Source organism: Centropristis striata, chromosome 1 (genome assembly GCF_030273125.1).
Source record: "Centropristis striata isolate RG_2023a ecotype Rhode Island chromosome 1, C.striata_1.0, whole genome shotgun sequence".
Lineage (NCBI taxonomy): Eukaryota > Metazoa > Chordata > Actinopteri > Perciformes > Serranidae > Centropristis > Centropristis striata.
Genome location: NC_081517.1, coordinates 4,396,950 through 4,418,446, shown reverse-complemented (window position 1 = coordinate 4,418,446; position 21,497 = coordinate 4,396,950). Strand labels below are relative to the sequence as shown.

Sequence of the window (21,497 nt, the reverse complement as noted above, 5' to 3'; positions counted from 1 at the left end):
ACAATATATGTCACAATATAGCATGCTTTTAGGTTATAAATAAATAGAGAGTCTATATGAGGTATTTTCAAAGGCTTAGACTGTGGGTCTTGCTTGGTTTACTTGCTTGGTTTTGCTTAATTCCTGGATGCCTTTTGGATCACGATTACGTTATTAAATCCCACAGACACTTAATAATAAGGCCAAGATTGCCTAATATTGCTGTTTGACAAAACTTCAGCTTACACCAAATGCATAGAAAATGGTCTGTCCTCAGGCATTTATAAGTTTCGGACTCTAAAAAAGTGTGAAACACAGTAAAATCCACCTGAACTACTGTATCTCTGAACTATTAATTTCACTAAATAACACAAATTTAGGCTATTCCATGTGATCTTTTTATGATCCAACTTACAATTAATAAATGAAAAAAAAACATGATCTGTTTCTGGTCTCTACTAAAGACCAGAGGCTAACTAAAGGCACTTCCTCCTCCTTATAAGTCATTTTAGTCACAGTGATACTGCGGTTGTGTTTTGTGGTAGCTTCTGTAATGTGTGTGTGTAGGTGTAAAATGCAGAGAGGAGGGGTGTGTTGTTATAGACAGGGCATGGCTTGTCAGTGCGAGTTAATTACAGCACACTGGCCTCTTACTCTACAGTTCATAAAGTTCATCAAATTATTTCTACTGGTGTTTTTGGCAATAATTCAACACCCACAAACACATAATCATAACTACCATTGTTGATAATTAAGTGATCATATATGGCATGTGTTTTACAAGTATCTAACCACTAGTAATATCATGTTCAGTTAATTTTGTGTTTTAAATTGGGTAGCCTTCTACTTAAAATTTAATCAAAAAGAACTTTAATCTTTAGCAGGAGCCTTTCATAATCCCAGTCCTTTTAGAAACTATTTAAGAATTAATCTCAGAGTTAAGCAGAGTTCACTGGGTTTCTGGTGCAATTGTACCCTTAACCCAGTAGTTCTCAACCTTTTTGAGTCGCAACCCCCAATTTAACATGCATGTTGTCCGTGACCCCCACTCACTGAACACAATCTTACACACACACAGTTCAGATCACCCAAAAAAGAAACAAAATGACCAAAAAAAGTTAACAAAATGATCAAAAAAGACACAAATTGACCACACAATGCTTAAAAAAAAAAAAAAGACCAAAAAAGACACAAAATGACTAAAAAAAGACACAAAATGACCAAAAAAGACACAAAATGACTAAAAAAAGACACAAAATGACAAAAAAGACACAAATTGACCACAAAATGATCAAAAAAAGACACAAAAATGACCAAAAAAGACACAAAATGACTAAAAAAAGACACAAAATGACCAAAAAAGACACAAAATGACTAAAAAAAGACACAAAATGACCTAAAAAGACACAAAATGACTAAAAAAAGACACAAAATGACCTAAAAAGACACAAATTGACCACAAAATGATAAAAAAAAAAGACACAAAATGACCTAAAAAGACACAAAATGAACAAAAAAAGACATTAAGTGACCAAAAAGACTAAAACACATTAACACATGAACACTTTAACACAGTGGAGACAGAGCTGACTTCCAAAATGATTTGGTGACCCTCAGAAATCATCTCGCGACCCCAATTGGGGTCCCGACCCCAAGGTTGAGAACTACTGCCTTAACCGACCAACATTTAAACTATTACATCACTTGAAAATAATTTCAAAGACAAGACATATGTCCACCCTTCCCTGGAGACAGTTGCTATGCAGTTTACCGTTAACTTGAACCGTTGTAAACGGTTTGTCATTTGTAACTGCCAACAGCTTAATCACGTTAGTTAGCGTCAATGTGACGTGGGTTTACTTACATCAGCTCCGGTCTGTAACGATGTATTATGGCACAAAACGCCAAACCGTCCCGAAAGGACGTGGACATGTCCTTTACTTCCACATCGTTGTAATGTTCACACTGTATCCGACACCACTCCTGGAGAGCTTTCAGAGACCCCATCATATCAATAAAATCCAAGTATTCTTGTCAAATAAAAGCCAAAGGTTTCTTTGTCCCAGACGTGACGAAAGACAACAAAAAGTCCTTTTTCTCTGGTCATAAACGCGTCATCAGTAGCGCTTCGCTAAAGGGGCGAAATCCAGCCAGACAACACCCGATGATGCGATACGATACATTCATCCACAGCCAGTGAGTCACGTTAACCAGAACTAGCATGGCTTGCAGGCTAGCTAGCTAGATGTTACCTAACTTTTGCAACTACTGAATGCATTATGCCCCGCGCTTTATCTACCACACCGAGTTACTACAAGTTACTACATCTACTGTGGTACTTTGACCAGAACCACCGGGTTAAAAACAACAGCTGATATCCGGAGTTGATGACGACAACAAAGTTCTTAACGTAGCGAACTCGGCTAACTCAGCCGTTAGGTAGCTACGGTCCTGGGGGTGGTCCGTAGTGTAGTGGGTTACACAGGCGCCCCGCGTGCAGAGGCTACAGTCCTCGCTGCGGTGGAGCCGGGTTCGAATCCAGCCTGAGCTCCCTTGGCCGCGTGTCCTCCCCTCTGTCACCCCCTTTCTATCTGTCTCACTATCAATAAAGCCTTGAAAAATGTCCAAAAAAAAAAAGGTAGCTACGGTCCTTTAGCCTGCTGCTAGCTCATGTTACAGTTAACAGGCTCTTTTTTTTTTGAGGGCGCTGGCTCTGTGAAGATTATCTTCCCTCGTTTTAGGCGATAGTGCAGTTTCAGTCGAGTCAGCAGAGGTGATACTCCCCCTTCTTGAGGTGGACCACACAACACGGGTTTTTCTCTGTTGGTGCAGTCACTGCAACGGCTGTTATAACGCTGCATACAAAGTGTGCCACACCGCGCAGCTCAGCCAGGACGCCCTCTCTGCGTCAGTGAATTAAACCGCGCTGTAAAAAATACACCCGAGGCAATTAATGGTGATCAAAGCTGCCCAGCACCGGCGCCAAGCCATCGTAGCTGCATTGATTGAAGCGTTGGCTTCTTCTTTTTTTTTTTTTTTTTTTTTTTTTTCCAACTTTATTGCACAATACTATAATTACAAGATCAATCAAGAATCTCCACTATGCATTCCCCCCAAAAAATACAAAGAACAAAAACAAATACAACATTCTGCAAGGCAAAGAGTTAAATAAACAACAAAACTATCATCTCAGTAGGTCAAGTGGACATGAATACAAACTCCAATAGAGATATAAAAGTATAAAAATAAACTATGACATTAGAAAATAAGATAAGTAATAAGTACAGGCAACAATACAGACAGATAGATAGATAGATAGATAGATAGATAGATAGATAGATAGATAGATAGATAGATAGATAGATAGATAGATAGATAGATATACTTTATTTATCCCAAGCTGGGAAATTACAGTGTAGCAGCAGCATTACACACAGAGAAAATAACAGCACAATTAAATAAAAAGAACAACCTAGGCATACTTCAAGCAATAAAATATAAAAATACAATAAAATACAATAAAAAAAAAATAAAAAAATCCTCTTCAGCGCTGAGATAATCCCTCTCACCACACCACACACATTCCGACCCCATGAAAAGGTGCCCAAAAATACCTCATCACGTCATTTAAGACCTTGACACTTCATCCATCCAATCATCAAAAAACTTTGATAAATCATTGCAAAGTTTTTTTATTGGTCCATATTTTTCAGCTAAAACTAATAGAGAGGAGTAAAATATTTTAAGTTCGTTTTTGAAACATATCAGTGAAGGTCTTTGATTTATCCATTTACATGTATGAATATGATATTTTCCCATAATCATGATGATATTAATCATGTCAGATGTTTCTTTAGCGATGTCTTCAAGCGTTGGCTTCTTGCCTGCTGTCTACCCCATAGATATATATATAAAATATAATAATATATAATATATTTCTTATACATATCTATGGTCTACCCTACTCAATGTCACGTTGTCGTTTCCCTCCACGGCCTGGCAGGGGCGCCAAAGAGCCGCTGCTGAATCATCGCGAGATGTTACAAAAATCACGCGAGAGTTGTCACTTGTTTGGAATTCCCGAAAGATGGCGGCGGCGCCTCCGGATGAGGCTAGCCTGCAGTCTCGCATCAGTAAGTCATTATACTGTTCAATTTCTGATCAACTTTGGGACAGTAAGCAATAGCCGAAGCGCTGTTAAGGGACACGGAGACATATTTACATTTTGAATTTCCCGCTGTCGGACATAATAACTGTCCCGAGGGACATTATTTTAATGTCATCTAATCAAAAAAGTGCTCAGCTGTCGATAAGGAACCAACTCAGTCAGATCATAATGAATCACCTCTGCTGTCACGCGCTCAGATTTTGAGCTCTCGTTGTGTTAACTGTTGACAGTTTGGGCATAGAGATGCTTCACAAACATGACATTTCAATTAAAAGACCCTACTAATGTCCAGCACAATGCTAACAAAATCAAACAGCTAGTTAGCTACGGACTGGTTCCTCACGGACCAAGAGAACTAACCCGAAACCAGGAACCATGACAGAACAACACTTATAGATAGATAGATAGATAGATATACTTTATTTATCCCAAGCTGGGAAATTACAGTGTAGCAGCAGCATTACACACAGAGACAATAACAACAAAATTAAATAAGAACAACCTAGGCATACTTCAAGCAATAAAATATAAAAATACAATAAAAAATACAATAAAATATAAAGTGTCTAAAGAAGGAGTAGAATGGAATTCCAGTGCAGAATAAATATGAATATACAGTATAAAAATGTTGGTGCTATGAAACAAATAAGGTGCAATGAACAGTGTGCATAAAAAACACATAAAGTGCATAGACAGTATGTAATGAACCAGGTTATTATTTGTTATTGTACAGTGTGATGGCATGTGGAAGGAAAGATTTTTTTGTATCTTGTATAGTTGTTTATATGTTATTTCCATGGCTCATGACAGTTTAATTAGTATTTGTGAACAGCTATTATGTCTCAAGTACGTCTCAAATTTGTGACTATCAAGTAAAAAATCTGAGACTGTCCACAAAAGCTCCAATTTCTTGTCTATGAATCAGCTCCAGACTTTATACTTGACAGTCACACATTTGAGACTTACACTTACACTTAAGACATAATAGCTCATGTTCACAAATACTAATTAAACTGTCATGTCTGGAGCTGCTTCCTAGACTAGAAATGGGAGCTTTTGTGGACAGTTCCAGATTTTATACTTGATAAACTCATCAGGTTTTTTCAATGAGGGAGAGATCTATTCATGTTTACTAATATTTTTGGAATGTCTACTATAGGAGTAACATGTATGAATTTTCAAATCGGAGTAGTTACCCCTTAACTCAACTTTTCTGCTATAAAATCCCAGTATTAATAGATACTGTGTGAAAGGCTGGTGACACTAAGAGGTTTGACAGACTCCATACAGAACAATCTGACATACGTTATGTTTGTTTGTTTGGGTATAGAAAAGGCGCAATATGTCTCTAATGTATTTTCCTTTTACACAGACACACAAAGAAACAGGTTTACTAATATTTTTGGATTACTAATATTTCTCTCTGTGTTTTTTGGTCCTGAGACACCTCCTTTTGTCTCAACATATTGTTGTGATCATCATGTGATGGTGCTCTGCCATCCTGTGTGATTATTCTGAATAAAAACATTTGATTGCAAAAAAAAGAGGCTTGACAGACGCCGTACATCCATAAAGAACATCTTGTTTTTTGCTAAATGTCATGGCAGCAGTTAAAGTTTGGATATAAAAAAGGTGCATTATGTAGTATCTAATGTATTTTCCTTTTACGCAGACAAAGCCACCAACCCCTTAAATAAGGAGACAGACTGGGACAATATCAAGGGATTCTGTGATCAGCTCAACAATGAACCAGAAGGGTGAGATGGAGATATCACACTATTTCGAAGAATTTGTTGAGTTAATCAGCACATACAAGATGCAGAAACAAATCGGTGCTATGTCAGCTGTTGATCTAAGTCTGTCCAATCCAGTCTCTCAGGTTATACAGCTCAGTAGAAAACATCCTATTAACTACAATATCTAATTACCTGAAACATGCCTGACCAGTATGAGGCTTTTTTTTATGTCAAGGATGTTTTGCTTTACATTTTGCCAAATCATTGGTGCACGTTTGTGCAGTTTTTTGTAGCATATTTCAGATTCATGTCTTGCATTATTCTGTGAAAGTGAATTAAAGGTTATATTTTGTTTTTATCAGTCCCCAGCTGGCAACCAGACTTCTGGCCCACAAGATCCAGTCTCCCCAGGAGTGGGAGGCTATGCAAGCGCTTTTGGTAAGCTAACAAGTGTGAAGGTCTGCTGAAAGCCACACTAGAAGCCAGTTACCCTTTAAAAAAAAATCTGTTATCGTTACCGCATTTTTTTGTGGAGACTTGCCTGTACAAAGGTGGAAAAAAAGAAAGAAAAGCAAACAAACTTTCAACTTTTCCCAGGTTCTTGAGACGTGCATGAAGAATTGTGGAAAGCGATTTCACACTGAAGTGGGAAAGTTTCGCTTTCTCAATGAGCTCATCAAAGTGGTGTCCCCCAAGGTAATGATCCACATCTTTTATGTTTTCATAATAATTTGGCTTCAACTGTACATCCATAATAGTTATACAGATGCATCTCAGTTAACTAGAACATCATAGAAAATGGTATTTATGTCAGTAATTCAATTTAAAAAGTGAACATACACATCATATAGATCCATTACACATTGAATGAAACATTGCATGTCTGGCTTTTAATTTCTGCACTTTTTTTAGTTGTCGAAAGATTGGGAAAGTTTTTTTTTTACATTATGTTTCACTCAGGATTGATTTATTTACAAGAGTTATTTTACACAACATGAACTTTCATGTACTTAATAATTCAACACATTGTCTTTTCTAATTTTCTGCCTTCTACAGGTGCATCTCAATAAATTAGAACATCATAGAAAATGTATTTATGTCAGTAATTCAATTCAAAAAGTGTAAATAACACATTATATAGATCCATTACAGACAGAATGAAACATTTCATGTCTTAATTTATTATCTTTTAATTATAATGATTATGACTTACATTAAATGAAGACCTAAAATCCAATGTCTTAAAAAAAGTTTTAAAAAGTATGTTTAATATGGAAATGTTGGCCTCTGAAAAGTATGTCCATCTATATGACTCAATACTTGGTTGGGGCTGTTTGGCTTGAACTACTGGAAATGGACTTTTCCATCATATTCTAATGTATTGAGATGCACCTGTGTGTGTGTATATATCCAGCTTTGTCAACTGGTCAAAGCAGCCTTTTGTGCCTGTAGAAAAATGTATGGAAATAGTTAAAAAGCATTAGAACAGTGGGTGTATTTATCTAGTTGTTGTTAAAGCACATTTCTTCACCAACAACCCCTCCTCTCTGCAGTATTTGGGAGCCCGGGCTCCAGAGCCAGTGAAGAACAAAGTGTTAGAAGTAATGTACAGCTGGACGGTGAGGATGCCTGAAGAGACCAAGATAGCAGACGCTTATCAGATGCTGAAAAAACAGGGTGAGCGCTCCAGAACAAGAAGAAAACGAGATAAAGAACCCGTTTCTTTAGCTTGAGGTTTCTCATTCCTTTCACTGTTGCAAAATGATGTGTATTGTTCCATACAATGGTTCTTATTTCTCGTATATCACTGAAAATGTGCTTTTTGGTTCCTGATATTTTTCTTGTATTAACAAATAGTGTTTTGTTGAGGCGGTATCAGTTCTGCTTTTCATGTTGGTGCACGGGACAAATGTCCCTAGTCACGCTTAGTTGAATCTGATGTGATCTTAAAATATAGTTCCAACCAAAGTTCAATAGTTGGCCCAAATTACTGCAGTATAATAACACTCATGTCGGGTTATGAGACTCTTTTTTTTTTTTTTTTTTTTTTTTTTTTCCAACACTATCTTTAGTTATTTTCAGACATAACACATACATATAACTACTGGGACTCCGAACATATGCCCCAAACCATGGAAAACACAAATAGTAAATATAAATCACAAACAAAAGAAGGAAACTTAAATACTCAATAAAAAAATAAAAAATAAAAAAATAAAATAAAAAAACGACACGATACTACATAAGTAAAATAAATAATAAAATAATACATAATAGAAATAAGAGTACAGATGGGGGGGAGACTCTTTTTTTTAAATTTTATTTATTTATTTTTATTTTTGTCATACAGTTGAACAATCAATATTTAGGTTGGTTTGGTCAGGAGTTGTTCAAAGTTGCTCCTACTACTTTGACTGAGGCTAAGTGTTTCAATCAATTATCCATTCATTTTAGCTATTAGGCTAATCAGGTAAAATTAATTTAGACTAACTATTTCAACAGTATAGCCATGACTTTTGACTTCTATCTATTTATCACTTCGAGCCAACTACAGTCATGGAAACAATATTAGACCACCCTTGTTTTCTTCAATACATTTTTCATTTTAATGCCTGGTACAACTAAAGGTACATTTGTTTGGACAATTCTAATGATAACAACAAAAATAGCTCATGAGAGTTTAATTTAAGAGCTGATATCTAGACATTTTCCATGGTTTTCTTGATAATGATTTTGGTTTTTATCAAGAAAACCATGTTAAATGTCTAGATATCAGCTCTTAAATTAAACTCTTAATAATAAGATAGAAATAAGAACCAGTTTACTTAATTTTCACTAAGCACTTCCTTATATCATTTTGGTTAGAAAAAAAAGGGAGTAGACTGAAGTATAAAATACTTATCTAGGCCTCTCCCCTGATACTCAACACTTCAAAATAAGAAATTGTATCTCTATATATAGCCACTTAATGTCAAATAAATATTTATTATTATTATTATTATTATTATTATTTATTTACTTATTTTTTTATTAGTCAACCATAGTATATCAAACAACTTAGAGCTGAGAATTTCTATTATTCCCGCAAAGAACCAGTTTAAACTATTATACAGTGTCATTGAGTGTTAAAAAGGTGCTCAGAAATTCAAAGGCTGCGTTCAGACTGCAGGCGAATCTGATTCAAATCAGATTCCTACTCAAATCCGATTTTTAGGGCTGACTGTCCACACTGTTTTTAGCAAGTGTCCAAATTGGATATGGCTCTGTTCAGACTGGGCCACATTATTGACTGATTTGACAGGTTGCCATAGTAACGGCATCAGAGCGTCTGACGTCGTAACGGCGTCTGACGTCATATAATTGCGACAGCGACAAGAACAACAACAAACAACATGATGGAGGCAGGTCACCTCAGTATATTGGCCTTATCACTGTCCAGTAGAGGTGCAGAACATCTCAGACGCACCAGGGGAGAAACCGGGCGGATGGACGCCCCGTCTCCGTCTGGCCCGCATGAGTCGGGCGTGGCTGGCGGTGGACACCTCGTCTCCATGCTGCGCGTGCCGCGTAGAGTGACATCACGGACAGTCAAAACCGATCTGAGTGTTTGGAGGTTCAAACTGAGACGCGTCTGTCCAAATGCGATCTGAAACTACCTCCCAAAGGTGGTTTTGATCCGGTTCGTAAAAATCGGATTTCATGTGATTTGTGATTGTTCAGACTTCAAAAGAGCCATCCACTTCCAATCTGGATGGGCTAAAAATCAGATTTTGGCTGGCAGTCTGAAAGCGGCCAAAGTGTTATTGGGTGCAAGTACCCCTAGTTGGAAACCAGTGACGTAGATGAAGCAGATCTGGCTCAGCTGTTGACATGTGAGGTTAATAGGTGTCCTTGTTCTCTTCCAGGCATTGTCAAGCTGGATCCTGTTCTTCCTGATGACAAGCCCCTCCCCCCTCCTCCACCCAGAGCCAAAAATGTCATCTTTGAGGATGAGGAGAAGTCCAAGGTATGACACACGAGTGATGGTGAAAAGGCGGCAATCACTTTGAATAGGTTTCAAAAGTATTTATAGAAATATTCTCGAGCCATCAAATCCTTTCTGAGGGAAGAGAAGCTCCTGGGAATGGACCAACACTTCACAAAGTTCTCTTCCTCTTTTCTTTCCTCTCCCTCTTCTGTCCTATCCTGTTTTTGTAGATGCTGTCTCGCTTATTGAACAGCACTCACCCAGAAGATCTAAGAGCAGCAAACAAGCTCATTAAGGAAATGGTCCAGGAGGTGAGTCATATTTGCCAAGTGTGCTGTACAGTGTGACCCACATGCATGTGTGTCAGTTTTTCCACCAGTTATACAAGAGAGACACACCGTATTATGTAGCATGATAACATTAAGGCACCCGAATAGCCAACTAATTTCTGTGATTATTACTTAACAGATGTGGAAAGCTGACTATCCTTTCAATAATCAATGTTTATACTTATTTAAGTATATTATCTAAGTATATCCATGTTTTGTAGGGTTTAAAAAATGTACTCAACCTTCACATATATTCAAATCCATTGTGATAAAGAGTAGTTTTAAACTGTGAAGTTGTTATTATCTCCTTTGTCATAATAACAGGAAATTAATTTCTGCAAAAATGCTACAATTTTGATCCAGGGTAGGGCTGGGCGATATGGAAGAAAAAGTCATATCCCAATATATTTAGGCTGAATATCGATATACGATATATATCCTGATGTTTTTATCGCAAAGTGAGAGCAAATGTTCAGTCAAAGTCAAATATGACATGTCATAAGTAGTTTTATTGAAACCGTTTATTTAAGTGAACATAAATACTGAATAACAACAGGAGTACTTTAAAAATAAAATAAAATAAAGCTCCATAAAGTGCACATTTAAATAAAAAAAATATCTTAAATAAAAATAGCAGATGAAATAAAATACGCCAATCTTTTTCTGAAATAAATATATTTATATGAGGAAAGAATAACAAACATTACAAAATAACTAAATATGACAAACCCTAGTAAGGGCAGCATTTATATATAAAAGAAAGAAAAAAAATTGAACTATATTGATATATGCGATATGGTCTAATTCCATATCACATTTAAAAATATATCAATAATTAAAATAAACAAAAAGACACAAAATGACCAAAAAAGACACAAAATGACCAAAAAAAGACACACAATGAGAAGACAGAATGACAACAAAAAAACACAGAAGACACAAAAAATCACACAAAAAAGACACAATCACCAAAAAAGACACAAAATCACCAAAAAAGACACGAAAAGACATGAAAAGGATTAAAAAATGGACAAAATAGCCCAAGACTCCATAAAGTTAATTACTCAAAATAATCTGTGTGGTTTGTGTGACAAACCCTAGTAAGGGCAGCATTTATATATAAAGAAATACATTTTCTTTTCTTTTTAACTATATTGATATATGTGATGTGGTCTATTCCATATCACATTTAAAAATATATTGATATATTTTTATATCAATATATCGCCCAGCCCTAATCCAGGGCACTGAGAGATCCTGTCTGTCTTTTTTTTCCAGGACCAGAAGCGTGTTGAGAAGGTATCAAAGCGATTGAACGCCATCCAGGAGGTGAAGGAGAGTGTCAGCCTGCTGAGCCAGCTGCTGGAGGGCTACAGCAAGGAGAGCTGCTCCCACAGCAACCAGGAGCTCATTAAGGTTAGCGCAGCACATTAAAACTACTGCAGCTACAGTCTTGTAATTCTACTTGTATCACTCGCTTCAGGTGTGGTTTTAGAAGAGAAGAAGAAGAAGAAGAAGAAGATTACTTTATTAATCCCACAATGGGGAAATTCAACCTCTGCATTTAACCCATCCTTTTTTACACACCATGCAAGGAGCAGTGGGCAGCACATTACTACGCCCGGGGAGCTGTGCAGGGGGGTTAGGTGCCTTGCTCAAGGGCACTTCAGTCCTAGACCTGTCAGTACCGGGATTCGAACCGGCAACTCTCCAGTTACAAGCCCAATTCCTAACCTCTAGGCACTGACTTGAGTGTTGTTTTCTCATTTATTTTTTATTTTTTCAATTGTTTTTGTTTTATTTCAGCTCAATAATTAAATAAAATCAGTCAAATAAAAACACAATGAGAAAAAAAGAAAATAAATATATAAAAAAGAAACTTGGTTAACAGTGCTAAAATCCTGTATATTTTAACTAAAAGAAGCAAGAATGTTTTGAGTCTTCTCCAAATTGTAACTCACATAAAACAAACAAAAAAAACTATCTGTTTCTACAGCAACCACACATGTCTGTGTCCAGTGATGGCTGCTGGACCATAGGTGTATTTTTTATTTGTATTTTTTATAATTGTTTTATTTCAGCCCAACTTTTAAATAGAATGTGTCAAATAAAAATACAAAATAAAAAAATACACAGCAATAAAATAAGAAAAAAAGAGAGTAATAATAACAACATAAAACGGATTAGATTATTGTAAATAAAATAAAAAAGAAACTAACAGTGGTGAAATCCTGTGTGAGTGTGTATACACACACATTTTTTTTTTTTACTTTTTTTTTTTATTGAGCACTGATAGTAAAGGACATGTACACAAATTCAACATTCACAAAAGAAAAACTTTGGACCAATGCTCACATCATTTTTTGTTTTTTGTATGAATTATTTGGTTTTAGTGTTTTTAACATGTGTCTTTTCACAGGATCTTTACCAGCGCTGTGAAAAGATGAGGCCTACATTATTCCGATTAGCAAGTGATACAGAGGACAGTGATGAAGCCTTAGGTAAGGCTGCTCACCTCCTCACTTTGACAGTATCTCATATTGTATCAGGCAGAGAAAAGTTTCTTGTTCATTTTAATGCCTGGTACAACTAAACCTGGTACATTTGTTTGGACAAATATAATGATAACAACAAAAATAGCTCATAAGAGTTTAATTTAAGAGCTGAAATTAGACATTTTCCATGGTTTTTCCATTTCTTAATAATGATTTTGGTTATTATCAATAAAACCATGGAAAATGTCTAGATATGAGCTATTTTTTGTTGTTATCATTATATTTGTCCAAACAATGTACCTTTATTTTTTACATGACTGTATTTATATTAATACATTTAAGTGTATGCTACATTAAGAATGTTTTTTACTGCTTTATGTTTCCATCAGAAAACCCTGTTTAACTTTTCACAAGATCAGCTGAATTAGCCATTATTTATGCTCTTCACAAAGCCATCAGACTCCATTGACAAAAGTAGTAATTTTACTCTGCAGAACACAGGAATGGCTGATTTAATACTCCCTTAATTGGTTGGTTGGTTGGTTGGTTTATTTGTGTTGTTGACATGAATACATGCATAATAATCCCACTTCTAAAAAATATTAAATCCAAACTATCCCTTTAATTCACTTTTTTAACCCATACCCATTTTTTGCAATCAGGCTCATTCCAAAGCATAATATTTAAACAAATCATGGTGATGCTAATGAGCCTTTTCTTTCTGCTTCCAGCGGAAATCCTGCAGGCCAACGACAGCCTGACGCAGGTCATCAACCTGTACAGACAGCTAGTGAAGGGAGAGGATGTGTCAAAGGATGACATCACCACGCCTCCACAATCAGGTAGGTACATGTGTGTGTGATCTGACGTCCTGCAGTGTTTATTAATGCTGAGCTTACCCCAAAAGATATTCACAGTCCCAGACTAAAAGCTGAAAGTCTTTAGTAAATCTAGGAGTTTTACTGGAGTCACAGCGCTCCCGTCATCTCCATGGTTAAGTTTAAGGTAGTAATCTGCTCTGTTTCATATCAGTCTTTTCCTAGTCTTGGGTTTGGATCATATCAAATGTGTTTGATATGATCGTAAGTCACAGTGACGTAACACAATTAACAACCAATAGGTGAGCGGGGGAAACCACTTCGACAGGAAAAAGTGAAAAAGTAACATCACAATAATGCAGGGGTCTCAAACTCAAATTATTTGGGTGCTGCTGAAGGCAGTATCAAAATAACCAAAAAAAGACACAAAATGACAGAAAAAAAACTAAATTATTAAAAAGACACAAAATGACCAAAAAAGACACAAAATTACAACAACAAAAAAAAAGGCACAAAATGACTGAAAAAACACTACATTATTTTTAAAAAGACACAGAATTACCAAAAAAGACACAAAATTATTTAAAAAAGACAATTATTTAAAAAAAAAAGATACAAAATTAACAAAAAAAAGACACAAAATTAACAAAAAAAGTAATTAAAGGGACCTTCCACACACAACACGGCAAAATGCCATTCATATAAAACTCACATTAAACTTTCGTATCAAGGTGGGGGCCACAAAATATCATCACGAGGGCTGCAATTGGCCCGTGGGCCGCGAGTTTGAGACCCATGCAATAATGCTAGTAAGCACAGTCCTAAATAAAAATATAGTGATGTCATATATTTAGGTTTTTGGGGGCGCTGTTTCTTAGTAAAGAGAACAGTAAGGAGACCCAGTTATAATGTATAAATAAATGTATACATAAATAAGTACTAAATAATCAATGATTAATGTATGATTAACTAAATGAAAGTTGATAGAGCTGATAAATATAATTATTCAATTAAACATTTTTCTGTGGAAGGTGTGAGCTGATAGTTTTCCGGGAGTCTTTTTTTTTTCCAAATCTTTTCAAAGTCTTCTGATGTATAGGAAGCATAAGCTTGATTAATTTTGAGAAATTCCTCAAACACTTCTGCAGACTTTAAGACCCCAGTTTGGGTTTTCCTCTGTCCACAAAAGGCAGCAGCAGCAGCTCAGCACTTGTAGACCTGATGGGACTCAACGCATCAGCCAACCCAGAGCCCTCCAGCCTCCAGACCCTGACTCAGAATGTAGGCATCAGCCTCTTGGATGATGAGCTCATGTCACTGGGTAAGCACAAAAAACTCATCTGGCTTGTAAACACAGAGGTAGATTAGTAAGCTTAACTTTTTAACAAGCCACAAAGGGCGAGTCAGCAATGTCTGCACAGCACAGTTAAACCTTATTTCCATGTTGGCTGTCTGAAACAGCATCCTCAGACACATCTGGGTCGACCACAACAAAGCTACACACGTTCACTTTTTCGATTAAGCCAAACAGCAGCATGGTGTTTTTTTTAAGCTGTTTCCAGGAGTTTTTGAACAGCATTTATACTGTAATATGTTAGTTATAAAGACAGCAAATTGACCTCTATTGTCTCTGATTTCTTAGGACTGAATGTAACGGAAAACTTGGACTCTCACAACACTTTCCAGGTGCAAGTTGTAAGATAATACTGTACTGCTCACATTAAAGTCCTCATTTGTAGAATATTAAATTCTACACAAACAGGCTTTTATACTGATTCTGATTTGATTTTCAAACCATTTTACATCTTCTCATATCCTAACTCTCTGTTCTCTCAGTCCTCTGATGGGACAGAATTGACTACTACATCAGTCCCTGCTGCAGTGCTGCTACCAGCTGTGGTCCAAACACCGCAGGCTCCACCAGCAGGGGGCCCCGCTGCTCCTCCTAAACCCATGGAAGAGCTGGACATGTTGGGGAAGACATTGTTACAGCAGTCCCTACCACCAGAGAGCCAGCAAGTCAAATGGTAAGTTAAAAAAATGCAGATATGTAGTTAATAACCTTAAAGTTATTGAGTGTGCTTGAAAGAGCACACTTTATACTATTCACCGGGCTTAATCGTATTTATTCTTCCGTGTCTTTTTTCGGTCGACTACTCCTCCAAGAGTTTTGGTTGCACATACACTAAAAAGGTATCAAATCGACTGGCTCAGCCATGACAGGTGTGCTATGACTTTTCTAAGGGTTTCAGCAAACGGTTTTCAAATTATTCGGCAAAAACAGGCCAAAAAATCCCCCCAATGTTACCCTATGGAGAGGCTAGAGTGGGTGACGTCATCGCTAGAGTGTAGAGGGAGAGAAAAAATTGTCAAAAAATAAATTTGGAAACTGCACTCGAGGCTGCAGATACCACTCTACAGAAAAAATGTATCCATAGAAACATAGAAAAATTTGTCTTCTCTCTCACATTAGTCTGGTAAAGCTGTCAGAGTTATAGTTTTGGTGTAGGACGCACAGATGCGCCACCAACACACACCCACAGCCTCATAGACCGCCATGGTAAAAAGGCGGGAACATTTCTGGAGGAAAGCAGAGGTACCAGTTTCTTATGATTGCGCTAAAAAAACAATTTCTTCACATCACACATATGTAGACGTTCAGGAATAAGTCAGGATGCTCAAAGTGAAGTTGGAATCATGGGAGCCACAGTTTAGCCAGAAATGCTTTCTGTTCGAGGAACACTTTTTGCTGTTTCTCGATTTCTGTCAGTGGCTTCACAGGAACAATTGATTTCAGTTGATTGCTCTGCTCTGATTGGTGGCTGCCACCTGGCCCTGGTTGCTTGCCCAAAAAACACACACAGACTAACTGAAAACTGTCAGTTTACACTAACTGACAAGTTTTTTCTCGTCATTTTGCCTTTTTTTCTCGTATTGACTTTTTTCTGGTGACTTCGGCATTTTTTTCGTGACTTTGACTTTTTTCTCATTATTTTGACAGTGTCAGACAGACACATAGACACACACACACACCTGCTTTATTATTTTACATGACTTCCTCCTCTTTGTCATTTTGAAAACAGTTCACGTCGTAATCTAATAATGTATGGGTGAGAGTCACGGGCCAGAGTCAAGCACACTCGAAATTTCTTTAGAAATTTTCTAGTTTTATTAATGTTCCTGTCAAGATGGGTGATTCATTTTCTATGGGGAGTTATGTGTTTATAATTTTTTCACATACTTTGTGTTTTCTGTTCTTTTACCTGCAGGGATAAACTCCAACCTCAATCCAGAGTCACCCTACGAGATATGCAGACCAAGTCCAACGCCAACTCTAGACCCACTCCTAATGCAACCACGTCCAGCCTGTCCCTCCATCCAGAGCAGCCGGACACTCTCCTCCTCTCCAATCTCAGTGTCACATCTGCTGAGAAAGGCTCGTTAGCTGCTGCTGACCCCTACGACAGCATCTCTCTTGCTGATGTTTCTGTGCCTCTGGAAGCAATCAAACCCAGTAAGCATGAACGGAAACACCAAACCAAACACTGATGCTAGTTGTGGTCATTTTTGTTCCTCTGCATCACACGGTGCGTTTTGTTTTATGTGTCTGCAAATCTATTTCAGGTAGCTTATTACCAGTGACTGTATTCGACAAACACAGTCTCCGGGTTTTGTTCACCTTTGCCCGCGACTGTCCTCCATCACGGCCTGATGTGCTGGTGGTGATCATCTCCATGCTGTCCTCCGCCCCCATTCCTGTCACCAACATCCGCTTTCAGGCAGCCGTCCCCAAGGTAGGTTCTCCCTCCTCACTTCAACCATAGAATGTACATAAATAATGGACGTAGTCACCGTGACGTCATCCATTGGTTTGTGGCCCGTTGGAAGCCTCGAGTTCAGCGTTACACTCGTCGCCATCTTGTGTCGCCATCTTGTTTCCGATACGCGGAGCAGACCATATTTGGACTGTGGCGGAGGAGAGGGATCTGACGACACCGACTACAGCCTCTCTACACCTCAACCTGACTGAGAGAAGCTGCTGCTAATTCATGTTAGCATTACATGGAGCATTAACTGGGATGTTAGTTTTGGCTAGCAAAAAAACTAAAACAAAATGTATCTTTCTTACCTCAGAAAACTGAGCAGCGACTCCTTGGAGTGTCTGTTAGTCCAAAATGCTGAACAAGACATTTTTACTGAACAAAACGTTAAAATAAACTGTCATTAAGTGAAAATACAGTGAAAGGGTCAAAGTTACGAGACCAAACCGCTAAACGTCCTTTTTTATATCTATATAACGATGTTTTACTAGCGATTGAGACCATAGTGTTGTCCTGAAAAAATTTTTGGAGGTAATAAATCAAATCAGAAGTTTTCAAATTTTGCACTGAAATGAATGGGCAGATTTTTTTTGCAGCCAAACTTAGCACCCCCTACTGGAATTTTCGGTGGATTGCAGGCTAAAGACACTTCCTGGTTGGCCTCCATGCTCAGACACGGAGATTGCTGCCAGTTAAATCACACTCTGGTTCATTTTCCCCTTTGGTGCTGATCATTTAAGCAGGTGTCAACACAGTAGTTGCACTCAGAACAACCTCGCTGAGACCCTTTGAGAAGGTGGTCTCAGTCCAGTTCCCAAACAAACTCTGGAGCAGTTTGTTTGTGGCGGGAATCTGATCTGTACTCGATCCATGACAACTACCAGGTGGACAGAGTGGTCTAAAGAGCTGGTTCTGTGGTTGGAGCCAGGTTGGACACACTGGAGGAGGTGGTGGAGAGATGACCTGTTAACATGTTGGAGGCCATCTTGAAATACCTGGATCATCCGCTACACAAAACCTTTTGGAGCAAAAAAACAGCAGTGGACGGCTCCTCTCCACAAAAAGATCACAAAAGATCCTTAGCTCCAACAGCCATCAGGCTGTCTAACTCTAACAGTTACCAGACTAACTGAATTTCCCCTCGGGGATAAATATAGTATCTTTTGATTTGATTTTTATATCTTTTGACTGAAATATAATCTGAGTTTTTGTGTGGATGTGTCTACTCTGTTGTCTAGGTGATGAAAGTGAAGCTGCAGCCTCCCTCTAGCACTGAGCTCCCAGCTTTCAATCCCATCCTGCCTCCAGCTGCCGTCACACAAATCCTGCTGTTGGCAAACCCTCACAAGGTACCCCCACCCCTCCACCCCCAGCCCTCCACCGCCTCCTTTCAGGATGATTGTTTGACATATCAGCTTCTACTGGTAGTTTTTCTTAGAAAGTTAGTTGCATGTTTTGTCTTTTCAGATCTTTTTTTATTTTTTTTTATTCAAAATTTCAGTTTCACATTTTATGCTTTCAGGTACAAAACTTTTGACCCTAATCTAGATCCATACTTGAGTGTGCTTGAGAAAGCACACTATATGTTATTCACCAGGCTTAATCCTAGATTTTAGTCTTCCGTTTCTTCCCAGACTACTCCTCCCAGACCTTTGGTCGTACATACACTAAAAAGGTATCAAATCGACCGGTTCGGCCATGACAAGTGTGCTAAGACTTTTCTAAGGGTTTCGGCAAACAGTTTTCAAATTATTCAGCGAAAACATGCCAAAAAATCCCCCCATTGTTACCCTATGTTATCCTAGAGTTGATGACATCATCGTTAGAGTGCAGAGGGAGAGAAAAATTTGTCAAAAAATAAATTGGAAACTGGGCTCAAGGCCGCAAATGCCACTCTACAGAAATAAATTATACATAGAAACGTAGGAAAATTATTCTTCTGTCAGAGTTATAGTTTGGGCGTAGGACGCACAGATGATCCACCAACACCACCCTCAGCCTCATAGACCGCCATGGTAAAAAGGAGGGAAGATTTCTGGAGGAAAGCAGAGGTACCAGTTTCTTATGATCACTCTAAAAAAAAAAAAAAATACTCGGGATTCTCAAAGTGAAGTCGTTTCAATGCTACGGTAAAATGCTTGTTCATGGTAAAAAGGAGGGAAGATTTCTGGAGGAGCAGAGGTACCAGTTTCTTCTGATCGCTCTAAAAAAAAAAAAAAAACTACTCAGGATTCTCAAAGTGAAGTCGTTTCAATGCTACGGCTTGGCCAAAAATGCTTTCTGTTCGAGGAGATCTTTTTGAAGTTTTTCGATCTCTGTCAGTGGCTGGATTTCAGTTGACTGCCCTGCTCTGATTGGTGGCTGCCACCTGGCCCTGGTTGCTTAGCTACCAAAGCCTGCCCCCCATCCCCCCTCCCAACACACACAAACACACTAACTGAAAACTGTCAGTGTGTAAAATTGATCTGTTTTACACACTAACTGAAGAGTAGTAGACACAAACAGATACCATCCTACAGAAATTTGTCTTCTCACTCACATTGGTCTGGTAAAGCTGTCAGTTATAGTTTTGGCGTAGGACACATAGACCGCCATGGTTAAAAGGCGGGAACATTTGTGGAGGAAAGCAGAGGTACCAGTTTCTTCTGATAAAGAAACAATTTCTTCATTTTTCTTCACAAAACACACATATGTAGATGTTCAGGAAGAACTCAGGATGCTCAAAGTGAAGTCGGTTCACTAATAGGGACCACCAAAAAACTTGCCAAAAACGCTTTCTGTTCGAGGAGAAGTTCTTGCTGTTTTTCAATCTCTGTCAGTGGCTTCACAGGAGCAGTTGATTTCAGTTGATTGCCCTGCTCTGATTGGTGGCTGCCACCTGGCCCTGGTTGCTTAGCTACCAAAGCCTGCCCCCCCACCCCACCCCACCCCAACACACACACACACACACACTAACTGAAAACTGTCAGTGTGTAAAACTGATCAGTTTTACACATTAACTGACAGGTAGTAGACACAAACTGACGAGTTTCACTCTACTTTCAGACAGACAAACACACACACCAACACCTGGTTTATATTCTTACATGACATTACATTACATCCTCCTCTTTTCCATTTTGAAAACAGTTCAAATTGTAATCTAATAATATATGGGTGAGAGTCACGGGCCAGAGTCGAGCACACTCAAAATTTCTTTATAAACTTTCTAGTTGATCGTATAAACTGTGGATCCAAACCCGCTCAGTCCTGGTGACATTGTACTGACTTTTTTTTTTCTTGTGTTTCAGGAAAAAGTACGTTTGAGGTACAAGCTGACGTTCAACCTGGGGGACAAATCTCACGATGAATCCGGCGACGTGGACCAGTTTCCGCCTCCCAACACCTGGGGGAACCTTTAGTGGGAGCGACGCCGACCTTCTGTCATCTGTTCTGCTGCTTCCTTTAGATTTAGGTTGAAGTTGTCCCTCATCGCTGGCTCGAGGCCACACGGCCTCTTTACACTTTCAAACTCTGGTTTGGTGATCAAACCGACAGGAGAGCGGCTGTGGGAACCAGCTTCGACCTTGTGCCTTCCTTCGCAGCCTTCATGTCCTTATTCCATCATCTCCATGTTCCTGTGTTTCATAGCTACTTTTATTTCTTTTTTTTCTTCTTCCAACAATCATTCCAGCGCAAAACTATAAAGCAAACTGTCAGAAACTTTGATTCAATGCAGTGACTTTTGGGGGAAAACGAGTTGAGCCTTTTAAAAACCGAATGTGTGCATTTGTCTCATTTACATACTGTTTAATAATCCTCCAAGAGGTCATGTGAATTACATGGAACAGCTGGTGTCTCGCATTATTTCAGTTGTTTTTTTGTTTTGTTTTTTTTACAAAACCCAGTGCTCCACCTTAAAGAAAGTGTCTGGACAACGGCAGCAAAAATGGCCTGAGTTCAGATTATTGTCAGTGTTCAGAAAACGTTTGCAACAAAACATTATTTTCTTCCAGTCCATCAAAATGTTTTCTAGTTTAACTTGAAGTCAGTGATGTTAACAGTCTGACCAACAGCCTAAACACACAATGTATTCAACCTATTACATGGAATAGTTGGTATTTTAACCTGATAGCTTGATCATCAGAATTTAAATTAATTCTGTATTAACTGATGAATTTGCTAATTTTCTTAGCACTACATCA

At 38.1% G+C, this 21,497-nt stretch overlaps 2 protein-coding genes across 3 annotated transcripts in view; one reads left to right on the top strand and one right to left on the bottom strand.

Moving 5' to 3' along the window:
- Positions 1–2,919, bottom strand: part of micall1a (MICAL-like 1a) — a 31,634-nt gene extending 28,715 nt beyond the window's left edge. The window contains exon 1 of the mRNA XM_059355871.1: positions 1,844–2,919. Coding sequence (XP_059211854.1) covers positions 1,844–1,989 — 146 coding nt within the window. The 5' untranslated portion in view covers positions 1,990–2,919. The remainder of the gene's footprint in view (positions 1–1,843) is intronic.
- A 1,134-nt stretch (positions 2,920–4,053) lies between these two features.
- On the top strand, positions 4,054–21,140 carry LOC131974182 (ADP-ribosylation factor-binding protein GGA1-like). Of its 2 annotated transcripts, XM_059336383.1 has the most exons (17): positions 4,054–4,112; positions 5,820–5,904; positions 6,246–6,321; positions 6,481–6,579; positions 7,437–7,560; positions 9,789–9,889; positions 10,081–10,161; positions 11,458–11,595; positions 12,599–12,680; positions 13,406–13,520; positions 14,689–14,813; positions 15,135–15,187; positions 15,329–15,519; positions 16,762–17,006; positions 17,117–17,286; positions 18,552–18,662; positions 20,604–21,140. In XM_059336383.1, exons 1-17 carry the CDS (start codon positions 4,067–4,069, stop codon positions 20,712–20,714), a joined length of 1,953 nt encoding a protein of 650 aa, XP_059192366.1. In that variant the 5' UTR covers positions 4,054–4,066; the 3' UTR covers positions 20,715–21,140. The 2 variants fall into 2 exon arrangements, with proteins under 2 accessions (XP_059192366.1, XP_059192375.1); XM_059336392.1 differs by lacking the exons at positions 13,406–13,520; positions 14,689–14,813; positions 15,135–15,187 and having other exon boundaries at positions 12,599–12,745.
- Positions 21,141–21,497: the final 357 nt, after the last annotated feature.